Here is a 22,053-nt window from a genome sequence, read left to right on the forward strand (position 1 = left end):
GATCTCGATAAACCCGGGCGGAGATGATGTTATGCTTGTAGAGGCATTTCACTGAAGGCCAACATTACACAGCCGTTTCATTTAATCCAGTTTTTGAAGACTTCCGGTTTGGGCATTTTGCCTTCAAAATAAAGGCACGTTCGTTTAAACGTGTATAAATAGATTTAAACCAATCTATTTGTATTTAATCATCTAAATATTAGTATGTTGTTACAGTACAGGTCTGTAGGAATGTTTTAACACAGCCTATATCTCAGCGGCAATGAAAGGTGCCTTGTGCAGTGCCCAATTTAGTCAGTATTCTGTATGACTTCTGCACAGTGTAGCCTAGGTATGCAGCCTTTAAATATTGATATGTTTCATTATTTTTATTTGGCTACTTAAATTAATAATACATGTGTATTTGCTCATTGGGTGCGACAATTAAAGACAAATAAATTGGTTTAAATCTGTTTCTACACGTTTAAACTTTCACACTTTTATTTTGAAGGCTAAAAGCCCAACCGAAAGTATTCTTCTCTGGTTATTCTGGCGACATTGACAGAATTCTGAGATATTTCCTCAGAAAAGAAGTCAGCCCGGTTTATCGAATTAATGACATCTTTGCTCAGAATTATGATATAATCACCTCAGAATTGAGTTCTTGTTTCAGAATTATGAGAAAAATGGGAGTAACGTGAAAACCCTCAGATTTTTAATTAAATGACCAATCAATAAAGTTCATGAACAGCAGTCAAACAAAGTGGCTGCTTAGCCTCTCATACTGATAGGCTAAGAGTAGCCTATCAGTATGAGAGTTGATTTTTGGTTAGGACAATATGTGTTATATAACGGCTTTGAAACGTCACTCAACCAATCAGAACTGATGGCCAGAACTATCATAGACAAAATAATGGAAACAGCACAGACTTAAAGGAGGGGTATCTTTTGCTTTTTCAGCAATTTTATATAATTACCTGGTGTGTATAAATACATATGTTAAGTTTTTTCAGTAAAAATCTTTTAGTTATAGCTTTAGCTATTCACTTCCCAGTGTTTGTCTCCCACCTACAAGAAAATAGGTCGTTTTACATAAGCAGCTTCTTTTGCTAATGAGCTACTGCTCTGATTGGCTGGTCATTCTGGAAGGCCCGCCCTTCTCTTAGCGCCGATTGGTCGATTTCAGACAGTCCAGTGTCTACATAGACACTGGAGCAAAATCTGACTGTCTTGTACAAGGAGGCGTGTTTTATTTATTTTATTTTATTTTTATTTCTCCTTTATTTAACCAGGTGAGTCCCATTGAGATGTTCATCTCTTTTGCAAGGGAGCCCCGGCCAAGAGAGCAGCAAACAGATGTTACAAAAATACATAGTTGGTGACTCTGGGGAAAGGGCATAGTAACATGATTCCGTTTTTTTACTGTGATTACTTCACACCTCCAAGAACCAAAACCACCATAAATACTAAGAATTGCCACATCCTCGGATACCCCTCCTTTAAACTTTGAAGAAATAAATCACAGTTACAGAGGCAGACACAGGTGAGTCATTATGGTGACTGTCAGCTTTAAAAGAGGTCTGACAATCAGCCCTTTCATATGTGACTTTCATATGTAACAGAGATCAAACGAAGCCAAAGGCCAAACATGCAAACTGCAAGTCACATTGACCACAAGTCAAAGCTCACTGACAGGGATGGATGGACACTTAGCAGAATAGCTGCCAAATACGACAAAACAATGCCTCAGAAATGACCACAGCATTGAGTCAAAACCTCTGTGACACAGTTTCAACAAAAAAATGTAGGTTTCTGTTGAGACATGCAACAGCGTTTCACAAAGCTGGTGTTTACAGCAGCGCTGCCATTCGGAAACCTGTTGTATCCAACGCCAACATACAGACCACAGACGCATAACCTGGTGTAAGAAGCACAAAACCTGGATGTCTGAGCAATGGGAAAAAGTACTATGGTCTGATGAGTCATCTTTTGCAAACTTTGCAAATTCATTGCCAGTCCTACTACTTGCTGAGTGAATAAACTAGAACATTATAGGCCTACTTGCCATACATGTTCAATTCATTCAGTCATGTCTCCATTTAAAAGGTAAAGTTACAGTATCTCGTGATGCAGAAACATTACGATTTTTGCAATAACAATGTTCATGATGAAGACACTCAACTTGTTAATTTTAATTACATTAAATTATGCAATCAAAAGCATGAAGTCAAATTTGAACCTGCCTCATCCATTTCTATATACTTCAGTTAGTGACTTCCTACATTTCCCAAAATGCCTTTCGACAACCCCCAGGGAATGTGCCTGAACCTATAGCCTGAACTTGTTCCATCCAGCTGCTGGTTTTTGTGGAGAGAGAAATGCCGATAGCAAGAAAGCGAGTTTTTCCAGTCAAGAAAAAGTGAGACTCGCACCCCTTACTCAAAATGTAACATGTCTTGTGGCTGCATTGCATTATGGTCTATTGAGACGGCTGTCTGTGGAGAGATTGACATTTCTCCCTGTGTGATTGTTCAACGTCGGTGCAACATGAGTCTAGAAAGAAACCCTTGCTCTTTGATTCTGATGGACTGACACCAAAACCTGACGGTTACCACTGATGTTTTACATTGTTGAAAAATATTCTGCTGTTAAACTCCATTGTAGTTGCACTGGAAATATTTCGACATGACATCATGTTGTTGATGTCCACAGAAATAAAAAAAACAAAAGGACCCAGAAATGCAAGATACATCGCCAAAGCTATTTTTTAAAAACACAGTTCAAGGTGGATTTTCCCTCCAACTTCTTGCGGCAGACCTGCTGTAAATGCAATAACTACAGGCCACAAGCAACATATTATTTCATTGCATCTCAGGTCGGGGTCCTGTAAAGCACTTCAGGTTTTGTCAGGGTTTCTGCACAAATTCGATTTTAGATAATTTTCCATTACGGCATCATGAAGAGGTGCAGTCTTCCTGTGAATTCACCCTAAAGCTAAACTGGCAAAACAAAAACAGCTTGTGTAAAACAATAGAATCCATAACAACCTCATTGTATTATGTACAAATATGTACACAAATATGTACACTACACTTTCATGACACACTGACACTTGAGAATTAATGGCTGTAGCCAACTGCCTCCAATTTAGTTATGTGCAATCATTAAATTCTTATTATATCACTTGTTCAACTATTTTTCTGCTTTTTTCCCCTAATCAAAATTGCTGTTTTTTCAACATGTGGGCAATGGGCAGTGCTTGAACTACTAAGACCTCACTTTGGTTTAGAGCTTTCCGGGTGTAACATAAAAGCACTATTGTACCAAAACACTTGATAGAACGCGTGAGAAGAGCTGTTGTTTTCTTAAGGGCAGAAACCAGATAAAGCTAGTGATATTGATATAATACTGTATGCATACGATGGGACTGAAAAATGAGTACCCGTTCTATATTTAACAGATCCCGTTTAATTTGTGGATATGAATTCAGGAAGCAGTTTACAAGATACCCTTAATTCAACATGCAGTGACCATAAAGACACATCACAAAGATGTTAAAGGTGTGAGGATAAGATTAGACCAAGTCAGATAGGCAGTTTTGTGTTTCACAGTGATTATTAGTGTTCTAGTTATTCACAAAAATCATTCTAAAAATCCTGTGAAAGGCTGTGTTCTGACACAGAACAATCAAATATAGAAAACAGAAAAATAATGATAACCCTGTTTGGAAGAGTGGAATTTGTGATAGTGGGTATACAAAAACGTACAAAGGGGAGGCATTCCAACAACTGAAAACAGTGTTCATAATTCACTCCAGAAGTCATTTAAAATCAAGTTCATACATGTATGCACTGTTGTCCTTGTATGAGCTGTGGCATCCACAGTCTGATCCACACTGCAGGTTCAAAAAAAAAAGTCTGAGGGCTTGGGATGCGGCAGCCATGTCATCTCCAGTGGCGTCTCCAGTTGGCACAGTCAATCCGGGAAAAAAAAAACTCATCTGTGGCAGTCTTCCAGAGGAAAGTACCACTCAGAGGTCTCAGAAAAGATCTCAGTTGCTTCTCATCAAACAGAAATGCGGCACCCAAGAGGCCTCTCGTACCAAACTAGAGCTCACCATAGCAGAGTGAAGCAGCACGTTGAGAATATAGTTACATATACAGATGAAGCCCTTAAGTCTACTTTGGTACCCATATTATCCTACAATAACCCATTTACATTGCTTCACTAAGTTACAAAACTGTAGAAAATACTGTCTTTACAACCAGGTCCTCAAAGGTTTAAACGGATTAAAAAATGATACTGTCTGATGGCACATAAGGTTCACTTGGGACAGTCTCCCTAAATTGTGATGTGCTGTAAAGACGAGGACACCTTTCCATCATTTAGGTCGTCTTGGCAAGGGGAGTGCACCACTATCGCCATTTCTAAATGCTTTCAAAGCATATGACATAAAATTACCTCAACAAAGAATCCACTTTGAAAACCAACCATTTCACTGTGCTATGCTGTAAAAATGTAATTCAACTATATAAAAACTCCAAAGTACTGTACAAAATAGAAACATCAGGGAGAAAGTCTGCTCTTTCTTTTGATAAGGCACAATATCATACATGTATTCCTCATGATTAGCACTGTCCACCATCTTCTGGTCTTCAGACGTAGGCCCCCAAAGCTGCGTGGAACTCTGTGAGACACTGAACCAGCTGCTGAAACTTCGGCCTCTCCTCTGGGTCCAGCGCCCAGCAACAAGCCATTACCGCAAACCTAGAGAAGGGAAACAAAAAACATCTTGTCCACAAGCAATTTTGACAAATGGTTTGTTCCAAAGAGAAAGTAATGGTGATTAAATTAATTTTTCCCATATCTTAATGCGTGTTGAGCTGAGGCACCTAAGGTCGTGCCGTAACAAACACGGCTACAGTACAAGTTGTACAGGACCTGCCTGTACAATACTGATAAAGAAAGGAGATATAATCACTTGTTTATCAATACTTAATCTTAAAAGTTCTACCTTGCAACCTGTAATATTTTGGAAAAGGAAGCAATCAACTCACCACCTATTGTATTTAGGAGGAAACATGTTCTGTTATTCAACAGACTATTCAACAGTCTTTCCCTGGGTTTGCCTTTACTGTAAATACGGCCGTCACTTTTTCCAAAAATTGAATTCACACGAAGTCATTATCAGGTGAAATTAATTTTTATTCATTCAAAACTCTGCGCAGAAAAAAATCACATATCAACTCAGGTGTCACTGGTTTAATTAATTTGTCTGCTGCTATATGACGTAGGCTCTACATCAAACCGTCACCCTACCTATGAATGAGTGATTTTGATTACTTATGCTGTCTAACTAGGGAGAACAAGCTGCTTTTCCAAAGCTGCATTCTGATTGAAAAGCTAAGTAATGGATGGGTTCCACTGTGCAACACACGCTCATTTACTGCAACCTCATCACGCACACTGACAAAAAAATGAAACTACCCAGCTATACATCAACCTTGTAGAATAACACTGATATTTTGATCACTCAGTGTTTTTGTATAGAGTAATTCACAACAGGAATTTAGATGTGCAAGTGAGGCTGATGTTGAGTCACTGAAGGGGAAAGTTATAAAATCAGGTTTTTCATTGCTGAACTTCTGTTGTTTGAGGAGATTTGAGACACTTTCTAACATTGAAAAAAGTGACAGCCTAGTTGGAAACGTGATATTGGGGAATGTGCCTGTAAATTATGCAGTGTTGGGCAAATGACACCTCTGGCCTTTGTAAATCCTGGCCAGCTCTGCAATAGCTGCTCCATCACCCTGGCAGGATGTTGATAAGCTTCACTCTGACAGCAACACTGGTAGCTGCTGGACATTTGAATTTGATTCGGCTACCCTATTATACAAACAATGTCTCACGAACAGCAGGCTTAATTTGGAGGGGGTCTGCAATAACAAGCCTGGCTGCAGCTGAACTCTCACACCCTTGGCTCACTGTAGAGGTTTACAAATTTACATTATGTATTTATGTTGATAACAACCACGAGAATGACCAAGAGTACACACAAAGAGGCTCACATATTTCCTCTTAATGCTTCACAGAAGTGACGGCCAGCAGCTACATGCCCTGCTGTCGGGTGCGTGACTGTGGCATTTTCATCAGATCATTGATGAACTGCACATGTCTGAACTGACAGCGGTAGTAACCTTTACAGGCCAACTGATAAGCTTGTCAATTACTTTAACTGTCATGTACTTGAACTTGTGCCCCTATTGGGCTGCAGATGATGAGCATTAACTCCTTGTTACCATTTCATTACAATGAATGATTGCAAGAACTACTGCAATTGTTTGGAATGCACTTTATGTGCCTCTCTTTCTGTAGAGGAATCACTTTCATGGTGTGTTAAGATGATAATGTAGCCTATAACTATAACAACGGATTGTACAAAGTCTTTTGATGATGAAAGTTTGCCATGTAATTTGCATGATTTGTCTTTATTCAATGTACTTGATGCTTGCAATGAATCGTGGGTGTGTCATTTTGCAATATTAGACTGTTTGATTTAGGTTTTACATATTGTGTGTTGGACTTCACTGCTGTAAGTCGGTTTAATCTTTTGTTGAGAAGGTAATGTTACCCTAGTAAGCCTTTCTTACTATGTTAACAGTAACAGTAGTTGTTAAGTTGAAGTGGTGGGGTATTATTGCTGATTTTATTTTATTTTTCATCATTATGTACTGTTTGGTGTGGGGTGTTTTTGTTACTGTTCAGCTTGGTAACAGACAGCAGTAGCCAGTGGGTATGGGTGTGTGTGTGTGTGTATGCTCTTATTTTGATCTGTACAGGCCAGTGTATGTGTATTAGGGACTGTGACGAGGTAAAGCAACTTACAGTTCATCTGGACAGTTAATTGGTTGTGCTATTCTGTACCCATCCTTCAGGTAGGCCGACATCTCGAAAGGATCAATGTCGACGTAGGGGGTCTGGCCCAGAGTCATCAGCTCCCACAGGGTCACTCCAAAGGCCCACTGTGAAAACAGGACACACTGCAGGCTAGATGGACATCGAGACTACCTTACCAGTCTGGAGTGTTTTCATTTACTACATTTCTTAGAGAGGAACAACACAAGCTAATCCCATAGTTAGGATGCCGTTTCCCAAATATTTGCATTGATTTAAAGAGTGTTGTCATTAAACAGGATAAATATACACCAGGATTTCTCTCCGGAGTGCAGAAGGCCAATGGTGCCGACTTGTATTCAAGGCACAAAATGTTCCACAGAAACAATACAAGGAAATTATGCCGAAAAATTATATTGAATATAAATCATTGTTTTAAAACTTTTGTTAGGAGCTTCAAAGTAAACACCAGGGTGGCCTAGTGTTTAGGGAGAGGTCCTGGGTTCAAGCCTCCATGTCAGCGAGGGTTCGCCCTGAAAGTGTTGTCGAACTGACCCTGCGCTCTGACCTCCCTGCAGGGGACAAGTGAAAGGACAATTTCCCTACGGGTGTTAACAATCATTGTTATTATTAAACCCTTTCCCACTGGAAAAGGTCATGCTTGAGAACTGAAGTAGCTACAGTAGTTGTTGACCTATACAAATCGGCCACTTTCACTAATTTAGAATGTTTGGACTCAAGCCAATGATCCAATTACCTCAGCTAAAACTGTCCAGTGCTTCATAACCTGACAATGCGCAGAACGCAGCTACCAATCCCTTGAGAGACCAACTTACTGTTAGGTTAGTGTGTCATAACCTTTTCCTGAGGTGAGATGTGGCCTTTAAAAGGAAGTGAAGGGAGTGCTAGTGGACAGAGGGCATAGTGATGAATAGGGAGGGTTTCTCCAGAGGAAAAACATACTGTACGGTAATCCACCCTGTTTCCGCATCATTCCCTAGGCCACTGCCAACATTCCCAAGTAGGCGTCAACATGTCAATAGTCACTTTCTCACTCTGTCCTGCTTGGGGATCCAGTGTGCGTAACCACTGACCTGGCAGGTAAGGGTATGGAGTATTTATATACATAACACTGGTACTTGTAATACACCGATCATATTCCGTAGCCTGAGTTACTTCACTGGATTTCCCCTGAAGTGTAGTTGTCTGTTTATGCCAGGCCTCTCTTTATCGTCAGTGCAGACGGGGCGATTGCCAAGCATGATGACCATAGTAGGAATGCAAAGGGGTGGGGGTATGTCTGGCTGGGGCACACTGCCTGTCTGAGCAGTGTCTCAAAGGACCTGTGAAGCTCCGCTATTGTCTACGGGAGTACTCCCTTTGTCATCCTGAGACAGGACAGAGGGAACAGCCGGAAACACACTGTGCTCAACACCATACCTCCCTTCCCTCTGACACCGAGACCGGGCTTCTAAGAATGGCTTGAATATAAGTGGTGCCATTTCCTGCATCACCCTGTCTCTATCACACTTCCCGATACATCCATTATCTATTAAAAAACGATAAAGGTTAAATGAGGTTAAAGAGATTTAAAGTGTCTGGTGATGAATATATATACATAGAGACTAGAAGGAGGAGGCTGAAAGGTTGCGTTGCAGGGAGTGAACTGTATATTTGGAGTTGCTGTTCTCACCACGTCGCTGGCACTAGAAAAGTCGTTGTTGAGCAGGCTTTCCAGGGCCATCCAGCGGACAGGCCGGTTCTCATTGTCCCCCAGACAGTGGTAATCCATAGGAAACAGGTCCCGGGCAAGGGCGTTGTCGGTGATCTTCACCTGCATGTTGTCGTCAATGCTGTCGACAGGAAGAGAAAGGCATTCTCTTTAATTAGTATGCAAGTTCCAAACAGAGATAAACTGAAGGTTACACAAAAGAACTAGAGACAAACAACAACCTGAGAACGGAAATGAGAAATGTAAGCTGGGTCATGAACACTTACACACAGTTCCTGGCAGCTAGGTCTTTATGTATGACCTCCCTGCGAGCCAGGTAGCTCATCCCACACGCAATTTGGATGGCCATGTAAACCAAGTCTTGTTGAGAGACCGCCTGAAAGTAAATAAGGGAGATAATGTACAGTCGAAGCAGAGATAGAAAAAACAAAAGTGAGAGGAGTGGGGACCGGAAAGCATAGCTGACATTTTTTTACTGTGGTATTGTGAAAACTTCTTAACATGATTAAAGCCTAGGTCAGACTACAAGACTGTTAAAGTCTTGCCCAACGAGGGCAGTTCAAACAAAATGACTGGTCGTCTAGCCGTCCCAATGTGTGACAAGTCGCTCTATTGTTTCTTGCTCCACTGTACAGAACCTACAGCTCATATTTACATTGCGTTGTATTTTGAAGTGACACTATTACAAGGTTAACATTGCTGAAGACTTCTTTCAATAAATTTGTAATTGCATACTTATGTGAACTGATCCAGGCACATTGACATTTTATATGAGATACAGTATATTCCTCCAAATAAAATTATATAGCAGCTTATCAAAAGTGGAGCAATTGGAGATGGGAATCTTACTGATATAAACTCCTACTCTACACAAGTGGGAGTTGTTAAAAGTGACTTCTCTTCTAGTTAATTCTCTTTTTCTTCTGCCTTGACCTAAACTCCCATTGTCTGTTGCCAGGGTCACTCTCAGATTTCAGTCTCGGCGAGTCTTGGACCATTTCACACTACACACGTCCGAACACACTAGGCCAGACAAAATCAGACATGTTTGAAAAAATCATGTCGGGCTAAAGGGCCAAAGTTGGCAGTCTTGAACCCATTCACACGATGGGATAATCTGTGCATAGTGCCGGACCAGAGTGCCCGCCCCCAGCCTGACTAACACCAATGGTCCAGTTGAGCTTAGAACTGGTGTTAAAGTTGTCTAGTGTGACCTAGGCTTTAAGTGACATTTTCACTGCTCCTGAGTGCAAATGACCTGAATGAAATGGCTCAGAAAATCCATTAAAAAGGTTTGAGCTAGGATATGACATGAAAGAAAATGGTTTTGTTCTTTCAGCTACTGAATATGGTCTTATGAACAAAGGCCAGCAGGCCTGTATGAGAAAAGACTAACCACTGAACAGAGAAAAACCCCTGACTGGTGCAGGATAGGACAACAATCAGCAAAGTTAGGCAGGCCCTCGGGGTGCTTCTGACTCATTAATTGCGTACGTAGCCAGGATTAGCTAGACATGTAAGCTGCAATTTTGAGACAATTTGCTGAAGCTTGGCTTTATGTATTTAAACATCCTGTACAGCAGTGGTTCTCAACGTGGGGTCCGGGGACCACCAGGCGTCCATGAGAGGGTTCCAGGGGGTCCTCAGCAAATTGATGAATTGTTAAACTTCAACATTATTTCATTTACAAGAAGTTAACACAATTAGAGAATGTAGAAGAATGACTGTTTTGGTCATAGATTCACTGTTATCTCTCTGCCTACAATGCAGATAGTCAAGGAATTCTGGACAAAATTATTTCTAACAATAAAAATATTCTCAGATTTGGGTCCGCTAGAAAAAATATAATCAAATGGGGGTCCGTGGCCCTAATGTGTACTAAATTAGGGGTCCTTGATATGAAAAAGGTTGAGAATCACTGCTGTACAGCACAAAAGACAACAGAAAGACCCTGATGTGGTAATGTTCCTGAAGGAGCAGCACCTTGCTTATGTGCAACGTTTTGTTTTTATATAATCATGTCCAATGCAGACGCAGTCAACTGTATGAACTGGCTTAGACACACGCAGCAGAGATTTATGTCTGTTTAATGTGCTCCCTGCTTATCTGACAGTGTGATCCAACTCATATTAACTGAACCCTACAACATGAGGGAAAACAAGGTCTTGGCAATCTATGACAGGAGATAAACCTTTTAAGGCAACAACCCAGGCGTAATTTAGATCATGGAGCTGGTATAGCCAGTGATGCTCTGTATGTCCACCATGTGAAAGAGGATATGAACACTGTTAAATTGTCAGTGGAAAAATGACAACTATCAGGTTTCCTACACTTTTTCACTGATGAAAAAAAAATGTTTCCAAGACTTCTCCATGGCCCCTGTATAGATTTCCATGACCTAACCATCAATTGTACCATTACAATGTAAACTTTGTACTACAACAATGATAACATTTATCAGTAGTGTGTGTGAACCTTTTGTTTAGTTATTAAATATAGAGATCAATCAGAAATAAAATTAAACAGGACATGGTGTTTGTGGCTTGTGCTGCAAAACAGACTTAAAATACTACTACCATCATAGTTTTGTCACTTTGAGATCAACAAGAACAATGTCTGCACAATTTTAACTAAACAACCAGCAATTAAGTATATTTTCTTTCAACAGTGAGGTCTTTATCAGCTGATAAGAAAATATCAAGCTCTGTGCTTCACAAATTCAGAACTTTAGCTAAGCACTTAGCTTTAATTTACAACAGGCCTAGTCTAGATAAGATCTGGCAATTATAGAGTAAACATCAGCAAACAATATGAAAGACAAAAACTGTTCATAGGAAGGAATCCCTGCATGAAACTACATTTGCCCGGCAGTACATAACCACTAGCATGAGTGTGCTGTTTCGGGCTAGCTAGCCATTTCAAACTGTTACCTAAGGCGGGAGCACAGAAAAGTTTTGGTATGGACAGGATGACTGTACTCAGCCGCGCAGGGTAGCCACCAATCAGAGGCTGTTTTGCAATCTCCCCACCAATAAATGAAATAAACACAATCAATAACTTAATTTATCTACAGACGCGAAAGCTTTGAAAAAAAAAAAAAAAAAATCTCAAGACTTTTCCTAAACCTTTCTCCCTTTCCAGGTCTGGAAAATGCATTTTTAAAATTCCATGACTTTTCCATGGTTTCCAGGCGCGTAGGAACCCTGAACTATGGAAAATGTAAAGATTTACTGAACAATTTTGGGCCTCACAGAGATACCTACAAAACCAGATGTTCACTTTCAGAATGAATGCCAGACTGTAATGTTATGCTCCCCCAATGCCTTCCAGACAGCTTTATCTCCCCCCTACTGTTACACTGATGATTTATAGCTTGATGTTTATTGCAACAGCACAAGCAAGAAGTAAATGACTATGTCTTTGTCAGCTTCTACAACTGCCAAAAGTACATAATGAGATTGCTGAGAATTAAAGTAGTGATGTGTTACCTGAAACTTTACAAAAGGGGTTTTGATAAATGCAAATGGATGGCAAGCTTCGTCTTGTGAAGTGTTTGCTACATCTCAAGGAACATTTTCCTCCTAAAGTGAGGGCTGTATTTCGGAGCTGATTGATTGGTTTGGATCTACAGTGTGGCTATGCCAAGTACATCAAAGACTCCCTGGGGTTAACCAGCACAAAAGCCTGATTGTCTTTGCATAGCAAATACAAATCCCTGCCCTGAGCATAGTCTTTAAGACTACATTAAAAGTCCTTCTGATAACACTGTAAACAGTAGTTATTGGTAGGTGTTACTTGGTGTCGATTGTTGCGAACACAAAAAATGTTCTTTTAAGCTTGACAACAGGGTAGTAACACACTTTTCTTTATCTTTGCGCATTAAACTTAATAGCTCAACACATGGCTCAATGCACTGTAGAGTTGTGCTCGTGAAATTGACAGCTCCACCAGATGTACGCTGAGCCAGGACCTCACCTGTGGGTTGTTGGCCTCAGCTAACTTGCATTGCCGCAGGAACAGCTTGAGATTCCCCCAAGCCATGAAGGGCAACAGCACCATGGGCTTCTCTCCATCCTCCGTACACACGTGACTTATGGGCAACAAATTCCTGGAAAGAGGGAGAGGAGGACAACTCTTGGTTACAGGAACAGTGTGAGGCAATTTGAGTGCGTATAATGTTAATATGGAAGAGCAGTCATCTGCTTGCGTGACAATGCCCTCATCAAAGGCGTTCTGGGAGGATGAAAGTGTGAGTTGGCAGGGGGGCATCCTAACTGTCGCCAAACTGGAGGAGGAAGTGTCTCTGAGACATGGCTCTCATTGACTCGCTGACCTCAAACATGGAAAGAGGAAGGTGTGGGCCAAAATTATGACGACCATGTCTACCACAGAAAGAAATGGTCAGAAATGACAGTACAGTGAATTTCTCAACCTCATGATAAATTTGGGGCCAAAATTTGCAGGACTAATACTACTGTAGCTTTAAATTAAATTCAACAATTCATTCAGAATATGGATACTACCATCAAAACAGACAATAGATTTATGTCAAATAGCTGATTATGTTAAAAATGCCACATGAGAATGACCCACAGTGCAATGTGCGACTGTTGAACTTATCTCTGACACTTTCGTTTTGTTAACACCCCCCCATGACCTATTGCAATATGTACCATATGTACTATATGTGTAAATCTGCAGCATTCTTTCATCATCTTTAACAAGTTAACCATTTAAAAGAAGACCGTGTTAGAGTAAACCACACTCCTTACTGCTAAGTAAATAACTGGAACTGTCCAACCGTTGCACAAGCCCACAACCATGACAACAGAGAAACTAACAAAATGAGTATAACAACCACACATGCTGATATTGTGATTTCAGTTTGTTACCACTCACCTGTGATGAAGGCCACGAAGCTTGCAACTTTCGGTCAACATCATGGTCACCTGTACCTCAGACGCATGATCTGAGGAATTTCATGAGAGACAATAAGATCACACAGCTCCCACATATTAATAGAAACTAACAGAGAGAGAATATAAGTGATTCAAAACTAGAGAGAACTAGCAACATATTCGCTAGTTCACAGCAAACCATGGAATGACTGAGCAGCGCTGTGCCAGGATACACTTGAACAAGTCTGTGACCCCATATAGGGTTCTTTTTGTTTGTTTCACTCCCATGGGAGCTACCACAAATTCTCTGTTAACAGTTACGTCATCTGTAGTGGGAAACTTGGGAGAAAAAAACTGACTTTCGCCTAGCTCATTGAGGGCCAATTTTTAATCTCTGCATGCAGCTTTCGCCACCGTTTGGTACTTATGGAAAGCAGTATTGTTTCCTGCCCCAGGGGCACATGAGGAGGAAGTGTAGTGCTTAACAAAGCCAAGACTGGCATGGCTATTGTTCGCTGACTGGTATCCACCCCACCCTGAGTAAACATTAGAGAGAACAGAGAAGTCAGAGGGCAACTGGCAGAGAAAGCTGACACATGCTGCAAACGAAGAGTCCGAAAGTACCACCGAAGGGATTCCTTTCACCAGCATGCAAACCTTATAGCCTAGTTAGAACTAGCAAGAAGCAGATGTGTAGGTGTCTATAGGATCTTTTTATTTTCAAATTTCTGTGCTTGTCTTGTGGATTAAAACCATCTATGACCAACTGTTAAACCCATTAGAAAAGCCACTACGACAGTCTGTGGGGGTCTGCTGGTAAGAAAAGAGATATATCGGCATTAAGGAAAATTCCCTGCACACAACTTAGTTTAATCTTGGAACATGTCCACAGTTCACACGGCACCTATGCTCATTTTCCCTGCCAGCCCCTCTATTTTCTACCCCCATGGCATATTAAAAAGGGAGATTGTGCCTGACGAAGATCTCTATGAGATTGAAATGTTGCCATGCCATTAAAATTATTGAGAGCCATCAATACAGTGTGCAGATTTGACCTCTTTCTCTGTTCAAATTTTTTGATCCAGCACCTGTAATAAGTTTTTGTGACTTTTTTCTACTTTATTCGTTCAACTGTATATTATAGCCATAAAGAATGGAGTGCATACCTTTCACTGTTTTCACAAAGACCTGCTTTTCCTTGCTGGGGTCCTTCTCATCCAAGAGCACGCCATGAAAGATACGGCCAAATGTGCCTGTGAAAGACAAACCATAGATTTTATTTGAGGAAAAGGGCAAGAGGGAGAGCCAGAAGCATCTCATTCATGGATCGAAATGTCACCTCACTCACTGGCTGCCATGTCTGGCTGATCCGTGGACAGAGGTGGACAGGCTTTTTATTCTTATTTTACACTGCTTTATCCCTTACTGGAAGAACTCTCATTCACAAGAGCCAAAACAAAAGCAGTTCACTTGACCTCAGACAACCAGTCGCGAGGTAGAACTATTCAGATATACATGCGATGTTGAAAGGCATAGTGAGCACGTTCATCACCTCCTTTGTCTAAACTGACTGCCTCTGGAGTCTACGCTTCGCTGAGGTAAACTGCCATTTAAGAGCATAAACCATCAACATAAACTTAAAAAAATCTGAGCCCCAAGGCCAACATGGCTCTGTGTTTCAACAGGAGTGGCGACGAGGAATAACAACAGGGTTAGTGTTTAACCGTCTCCCTCACACCCCTACCTTCTCTGCCATGCCTGTCTGGACCTGCTAGCTCTCAAGAGCAGAACCCCACACTGAGTTCAACCTTCTCTGAGACTCACTCTTGTATGTCTTGTGATTTGTTGTTTCTTGGCCACTATCTTTCTTTCTTTTATAATACTATTTATTTCATTTATTTATTTTGTTATTTATTTTGATAGCTGTTATGTGTGGATTCCAGGAAGACTAGCTGACTGCACTGTCATAAACTTACAGAGTATCCTGATTATGAAGTTACTTTGACCCTCATGGCTGCTCTATATATCGCGAGTGCCAATATTTGCATAAAAATAAAGATAGGTCTAGGACGGAAGAGAACTGAAATACAACCTTAAAGGATGTGATGTAAACTCTAATAAATGATTAGAGAGTGACTAAACAAAAAAATACTAATGCAAAGAACAGCACTGAGGTGATTCATTGGTCAAACTGAATGGACGTGTTCCAGCAGCTTTGGCCAAAACAACTTTACTTGCACAAGGCAAGGTGATAAGGTGAGGTCTCCAGAGTGGGGAACTGAAGCATAATGGTCCAACAATTGTCCAACAACATTCAAATACAAATTTAATCACCACACCCATCCAATGCACACTTTGCTACCACTCAGTAATGGCACAATCTGTGAGGTTGACTTGAGGGTTCGGGTTCAGCGAATTCAGAGAATGCAGAATAATACCAAAAATAAGTACTAACTAAGTGAATGAATGAATGCACACATTGATAGCCAGCCAGATATAAAGATAGATAATCCCAAACACAATAGAAGCTATAAAGCTGTTGACCAGCTTGTGGGGAGGCCAAGAGTAGTGACCATGAAGAGGTTTTGTTTGCTCAAGAATGCGAGCCAGTAATGAGAGATACTGCTGCTTGTTGCGTCAACACGTCCTCACCAAGCACAATGTAGCCAAGCTAGAGCAGGGCCAGCTTAGGGATGGGTCATAACATTTTTTTATATTTGAATATGCTTAAATCTAGCCACACTTTGTTTTTTAAATACTGAGTTACTAAATTATTTTAACAGAGTCAACTAACTATGTTCAGATCAAACAGCTGGGTAAGAGCAATGGCCGTAGTCCAGCCACGAGAGGGCTTTTGGTATCATTTATTTGGTGTCTCTCTTGCGTTGTTTTGTATTCATCCTCAGGTAGCTATGACGTCATTAACAAAGCCACACAAAAGCCCGGTGTGGGCAAACTTCCAGAAAGCAAAATGCAATCTTGTTCAGTGGAAGGTACCATGACTCTATCACAACAATGCTGATGAAACATCTCAAAAAGCATCCAGCTATCTCTACAAGGATCTCAAAGAGGAAGATGGACCTAGCCAAACACACACACAGACAGACAGATTCTCATACCAAGAAAGAAACTTAAGCAAATAAAGCCCAGTTTTGTGTTACAATTGAAAAGTTGATGATAATCATTGCAAACATTTTAAACAATTTAAAGATAGACTAACAGTCTGAAAACTGTAGCGAGGAATAACTAGCTCACTGCTTTTTATTCTGATATGATCTCACCATAATGTACTGTCTGGCTCATTAAGCCTCATCTGACTAAACAACATTATGTAAAGTAAACTCCTGAATTTTTCTTGCATCTGTCTCCAAATCTGTAAGCTCAAGGATAGCCACAATTCACAGTTGTTGACAGGTGCTACTGGAAGCTGGTCACAGTAAGAATCGTAGGATATTGAACAAATAGCTAATATGTTTTTTCCCTACTAACCATTATGACCACAGCCACTTCATCAAAACCCTCCCTCCCTCCCCCTCCTTCTCTCTCTTACACACACAAACACAAAGTGTCCTGGGCCTAAGCAGGGGGAAAGATGGAAAACAAACTGTATGATAGAGAAAAGTGTTTTTTTAATTTAATTGGTGTGAATTATAGTTGTAAACCTACGATCAATACTTATTGGAAGAGACAATAGCAGAGACAAGGGACAAGAGTGCGGCAAGACTTTCTGAACCATGCACTCCAATCAATAGCTGAGCATACATAATTCTGTTCTTGTTTTTCTGTCGGCATGTGGTTATCTTTCTACTCAGACTTGTCCTTGGCAATAAATTGTTGACAAAACTTTGTTTAAAATGAACCAATTCACCCAACAGTGTTTGAGAAGCAACTTCCATTTTGCTGTCTGGCAACTCCTTTCAGCTTTACAAACATTTATTATCTATTTGGTAACATTTGGTCGATCAGGAAAATTCTTCAATCTTATGACGTCAAATTTATTTGTGTTCCAAGGCTGCTATGTTCTGTGAATTTCTGTGAAAGGGTCTAAACTAAATTCTCTGAAAGGGTCTGAACGTTCAGATCCTTCTGATGATTACAGAATAACTTGGGGAACTCCAGAGGGGATGGATGAGAGAGAGAGAGAGAGAGAGAGAGAGAGAGAGAGAGAGAGAGAGAGAGAGAGAGAGAGAGAGAGACTGATTTGTGAATACCTTCATGCAAAACATCCCGGAGTGTGACTCTCTCTCTGGAGATGGCGATGTCTTTCACCTTGGCTTTGGCTTCCATGAGAGTTACACTCCTCAGGTCATTCTTCTCTATGCGGAGGGATGGGTAGCCTGGGAGGGAGGGGACAGGGCACAAACATAGACTCACACTAAGCTTTGTGTCATCTGTTACAACCAAGCCACGTTTTCTTTATGTCACAGAAATTTCTTGAAAAACTCCAAGGCCTCTAATGTGAATTCAAAGAATTACGACAATTACAGCAAAAGCAGTCAGCCACACATGACATGTGCCCTACGAGTTGCATCAAAGCAGCTTCATGTGAAGTCCGGTATTACAGCACTTCCATTTCATAACATGTCTACGCACTGACAGACATTAGCTGTCGGCTTACCAAGGTAGGCGCGAGTTTGCATAGAAGAAAAACACAGCCTCCCCAGAATGTCTGCACCCAGATGAACATACAGCGTAAACATGACCCTCTTTATATAAACACACCTCCTGTGTACACAGCATGTCAGTGATGAGAGATAACACATTCTAAATTTGTGTGTCTGCAGCTCACAGCTAATAAGGAGTTCTATGCCATGCTGAATTGTCTGCAGTTGTGGTTAACCACCATTGGAGGAATAGAGTCAAAGGCAAACTCTACCAAACCTATGAAAGAGAGGAAGGTTGAGCAACCTGACAAACAGACAGTCAACTTGCCTCTGGGGGATCCAGGAAACAACAGCCTCTCTTGTGCTTGTGAGCTATTTGGTATTTTGTCAAAAAAAGATCTTTAAAATTAAAGAGTTGTGAGCTCAACATGAGAGTGAAGAGGTAGGGGTCAATTAAGGCTTTAATCTTATGATGCTGCTTTAAACAGAGAGAGAGAGACAGGATAAGCCTAGAGCAGGATCCCATCTGCTTTGAAAGATGCAGTCCTTGCTAAATTAATGGTAAGGTATTTTGATTAAATGATGATTAGATCTCTACTGCAGCATGAAGATTGTTTAGTAAGGAGTAATACAGTAAAGGTTACTGCTGCCACCTAGGGGCCAAACTAAGTGCACTGTTTGTACAGCAGAGGAAGAACAGACCATTAGAAACTGTATGCATGAACAATGTATACCACTGTACAATATTCTGGCAGTGACAGTAGCAACTGCATAGAAGTTAATTGTGAGGGAATATTTTTCAACAGGTTCATTTTTACTGTGTCTGTTTTTACACTGTGTACCATTTTTGGCTGTCTATATTATGTTACATAGCTTTTTGGTTTATATGCAACAAAATCCCCATAAACCATCACCCTGCTTCCACTGGGAGTAAATGCATAGATAGATCCTCATGCAGGAAGGTTCTTCACCCTGTAGAGGTCAGCAGGACAGCCAGAAATCCTAGTCCAAAAAATTAACCACCTCTGTCTTAATGTATAGTATCAGTAGAGCTATGGATGTTTTTTTTTTAGGCGAATTCATTTTGTGGGAGTCTCAATGTCCTGTAATTTCATTAGTCACTCATGCTGTCCACACTAGGTCAAAGTAATTAATAGCGAAATCTGATTGATGGCAGAAAAGCCACTGAGATACACTGTTGTTGGCGCCTGACAGGACATCTCAAATGAATACACCATGAGTTTCATGATCAATATGGGCTATACAGCAAACTCGGCTTTGTAATGAAGGATGCTAGTGATTGCAACAATCATGTTTTTTTTAATATATATATAATCAAGATTATAGATCAAGATCCCACATCTGAAATTTTAATGTTTCTTCCTGATTTACCTCTACAGAACAGTTCACTGAATTTACCAAGCAGAAAATATAGCTTTCTTCTTGGGTTGTTTATGGTTTTTTGGCTCATGTTTTTTAATTATATGAAGTTATGAATAGACTTAAAAAAGGAACACATAAAATTGACAATACAAAGGTGACAGGAAAGGTTAGTATATGTATAAGGCAGATGAAATGGATGGGTCATGATTTAGAGGATCTAACCAGCCACCAAGAGGTCCTAGGAAGCCGTCCATTTATTGAATTTTTAAATGATAAATACTAAGAGTTACGTTTACCCTTCTGCTCACGATGCCCTAGCTACAAGCAAGACGCAGGGGTACAGAAATGTGAACATACTGTATACTCATAGGGTGAAATTAAGAAAAACAAGAATACTATGGCAAAAGCACAGTTAAGTGTGTTTATGCTTACTGCTACTGGTGCCGATGGCTACAAACAGTGCTAGAGAGGTTTTGATTCTTTACTCTTCTCTCAGGACTTCATTGGAACTTACTTTTGGTTTCATGAGAGGGAGCACCAGGATTTGGGAAGGAGGCGGCAGCAAGCTGGAGTATGGGTGCAGAACCAGGGTGATTGTCTGATGGCAAGAGGGGTAGGGGAGGGATTGGAGGGTGGGAGAGAGTGAGAAAGAAGTGGTTTAATGGATAGCTCACTCAAATTACAACATGACCTCATTTAATGGATGTGTAGTTGAAAATCTTCAGTTCATAGACAAAACATCCATCAAATAAGGCATGCTTGCAAGTTGGGTAAACTTACCCATCAAGAGTTGGGTAAAAAAAAAAAAAGTAGGTGGATGGTGGTGCCAATCAACAAATTCAGCAAAGCAAACATAAGAAAGAGGAAAGTGGGTAAAACAAATGCACACAGTGTAAGAGGTGGATTGTATCCACAAGGGGGCAATGATGCAAAATACAATGATGGTAAGACACATGAAAACACGCTGATTGAGCTGGTGTAGCATTACAGTGGTTCCCAAAATGGGCTCCGGGGACCCCTAGGGGTCCTTGAGTGGGTTCCAGGGGGTCCCCCACCAAAATGAGTAAGGTTCTTTTCCTTATTGTTTCATTTGAATATAAGAATGATTGTTCCAAATCAGAGGTTGCACTCTCCCAACCTACAGTATAAACAGTTGTCCAGCTCTACCAAGTCATATCTGGTAACAAATAACCCTCAGATCCCTTGGACAAAATCTTCTCATCTAATTGGGGCCTGTGGCCTTATTTATTTATTTATTTTATGGGAGGCCTTGCCATTATCTAATTTGGGAAAACCTGGTCTATTCAATGTGAAGAAATGGTTAGTCCTACATGTAATGTGAAAACTTGGCTATTGCCTATGAGTTGGACTGTAATCATTAAGCCAAATCTCCACTCTGAAAAACAGTGATTACTCAGTGCCATGTTTTATTTGCAAGGCACTCCAGATAATTTTTTCACCTCATACCAATACGGGCAATGGTTGCCAGCTGACAGAAGGAGGGCTGGGTGACAGAAAAACCCATACTGCCACCTCATACCAACAACAAGAAGGACCTCTACTGGAGGGAATGTGGTCTTAAATCCATTTATCATAAACTGTAAGGTGGTGGTGGGAGAGTAAATGACACAAACTAATAGAATCAGCATTAGTCCCAGTGCTGTTAGACAAGGTAGGCAAGTCTTTCATTTCACACCTAACAAAAGGTATAATATTTAGGTTTACCACTTACTATAACTTTGTTATGTCCTTAAATTGTTATGTCTGGATGTGGTAGAAAACCCTTCAGTATGGATCAACGGTCGATTTTTGATAGTCTGTGTGTTTCCCACCGCTTGCTATATTTATATCAATTTACACAGATGAGTATCAGCCTACTCCAATAGAACAAAGGATCAGTCTACTTCTCTAACAGCTAAACAGTTAGTCTGACAGAAAGCACACAGCGAGATAGTCCACACATTGTTCGGACAGTGATAGCTCACAAGGAGAGCACTGACAAAGGGGGAAGAACATCACTGCAGGAACTGTCTTGTTTATTACAACCTTATGATTCCACTTAAGCTAATTAGGTCATTCACAGCCAATTATCTCATTTGGAAAGGTATGCACATTTGGGGATGCAAGAGTGAGAATAAAAATAAAAAGATAAAGGGCTCAATGTACTTGAGCACTTTTGAAGCAACAATGTTACTTGTCCAAAAGTGTGTTCAACATTTTTTTTTCCTAACACGATTCAAATTAAAACTCTAATTCTAAAATATATTATCTTGTCATTAGGCCAATTCAATTTCAGTGAGTAAGCTTTGACAGTCCTTTTGGAACATATAGGGATAACATAATGACCATGCCATGAATCCTCTGTTTCGAAAGATGTCTTGTTTTCACTGAAATATTTTAATTACTTAAAAAAGTAGGTTCTGAGATTTCTAATGTTATTTAAGTCCCAATATTAGGAGGCAGGACAAAATATTACAAATAATTATAACTCTACCCAAACAATGATCCGTGGCACAGCACATGCACTGTAGTCTTCAATCTCAATTGAACTTACCTTATACGA

General features: G+C 40.4%; 1 protein-coding gene across 2 annotated transcripts in view; it reads right to left on the bottom strand.

The window, feature by feature from the left end:
• Positions 1-2,821: 2,821 nt before the first annotated feature.
• Positions 2,822-22,053, bottom strand: part of ryk (receptor like tyrosine kinase) — a 42,748-nt gene continuing 23,516 nt past the window's right edge. The window contains exons 8-16 of one of the 2 annotated variants that reach the window (XM_071926226.2): positions 20,005-20,088; positions 17,715-17,840; positions 14,670-14,756; positions 13,505-13,574; positions 12,581-12,713; positions 8,872-8,981; positions 8,567-8,726; positions 6,865-7,001; positions 2,822-4,746 (exon numbers count right to left, since the gene is read on the bottom strand). In XM_071926226.2, coding sequence (XP_071782327.1) covers positions 4,635-4,746; positions 6,865-7,001; positions 8,567-8,726; positions 8,872-8,981; positions 12,581-12,713; positions 13,505-13,574; positions 14,670-14,756; positions 17,715-17,840; positions 20,005-20,088 — 1,019 coding nt within the window. In that variant the 3' untranslated portion in view covers positions 2,822-4,634. The remainder of the gene's footprint in view (positions 4,747-6,864; positions 7,002-8,566; positions 8,727-8,871; positions 8,982-12,580; positions 12,714-13,504; positions 13,575-14,669; positions 14,757-17,714; positions 17,841-20,004; positions 20,089-22,053) is intronic. The other variant, XM_071926227.2, reaches the window with a different exon arrangement.

The sequence above is a fragment of the Centroberyx gerrardi genome, chromosome 9 (genome assembly GCF_048128805.1).
Source record: "Centroberyx gerrardi isolate f3 chromosome 9, fCenGer3.hap1.cur.20231027, whole genome shotgun sequence".
In the NCBI taxonomy this organism is placed as follows: domain Eukaryota; kingdom Metazoa; phylum Chordata; class Actinopteri; order Beryciformes; family Berycidae; genus Centroberyx; species Centroberyx gerrardi.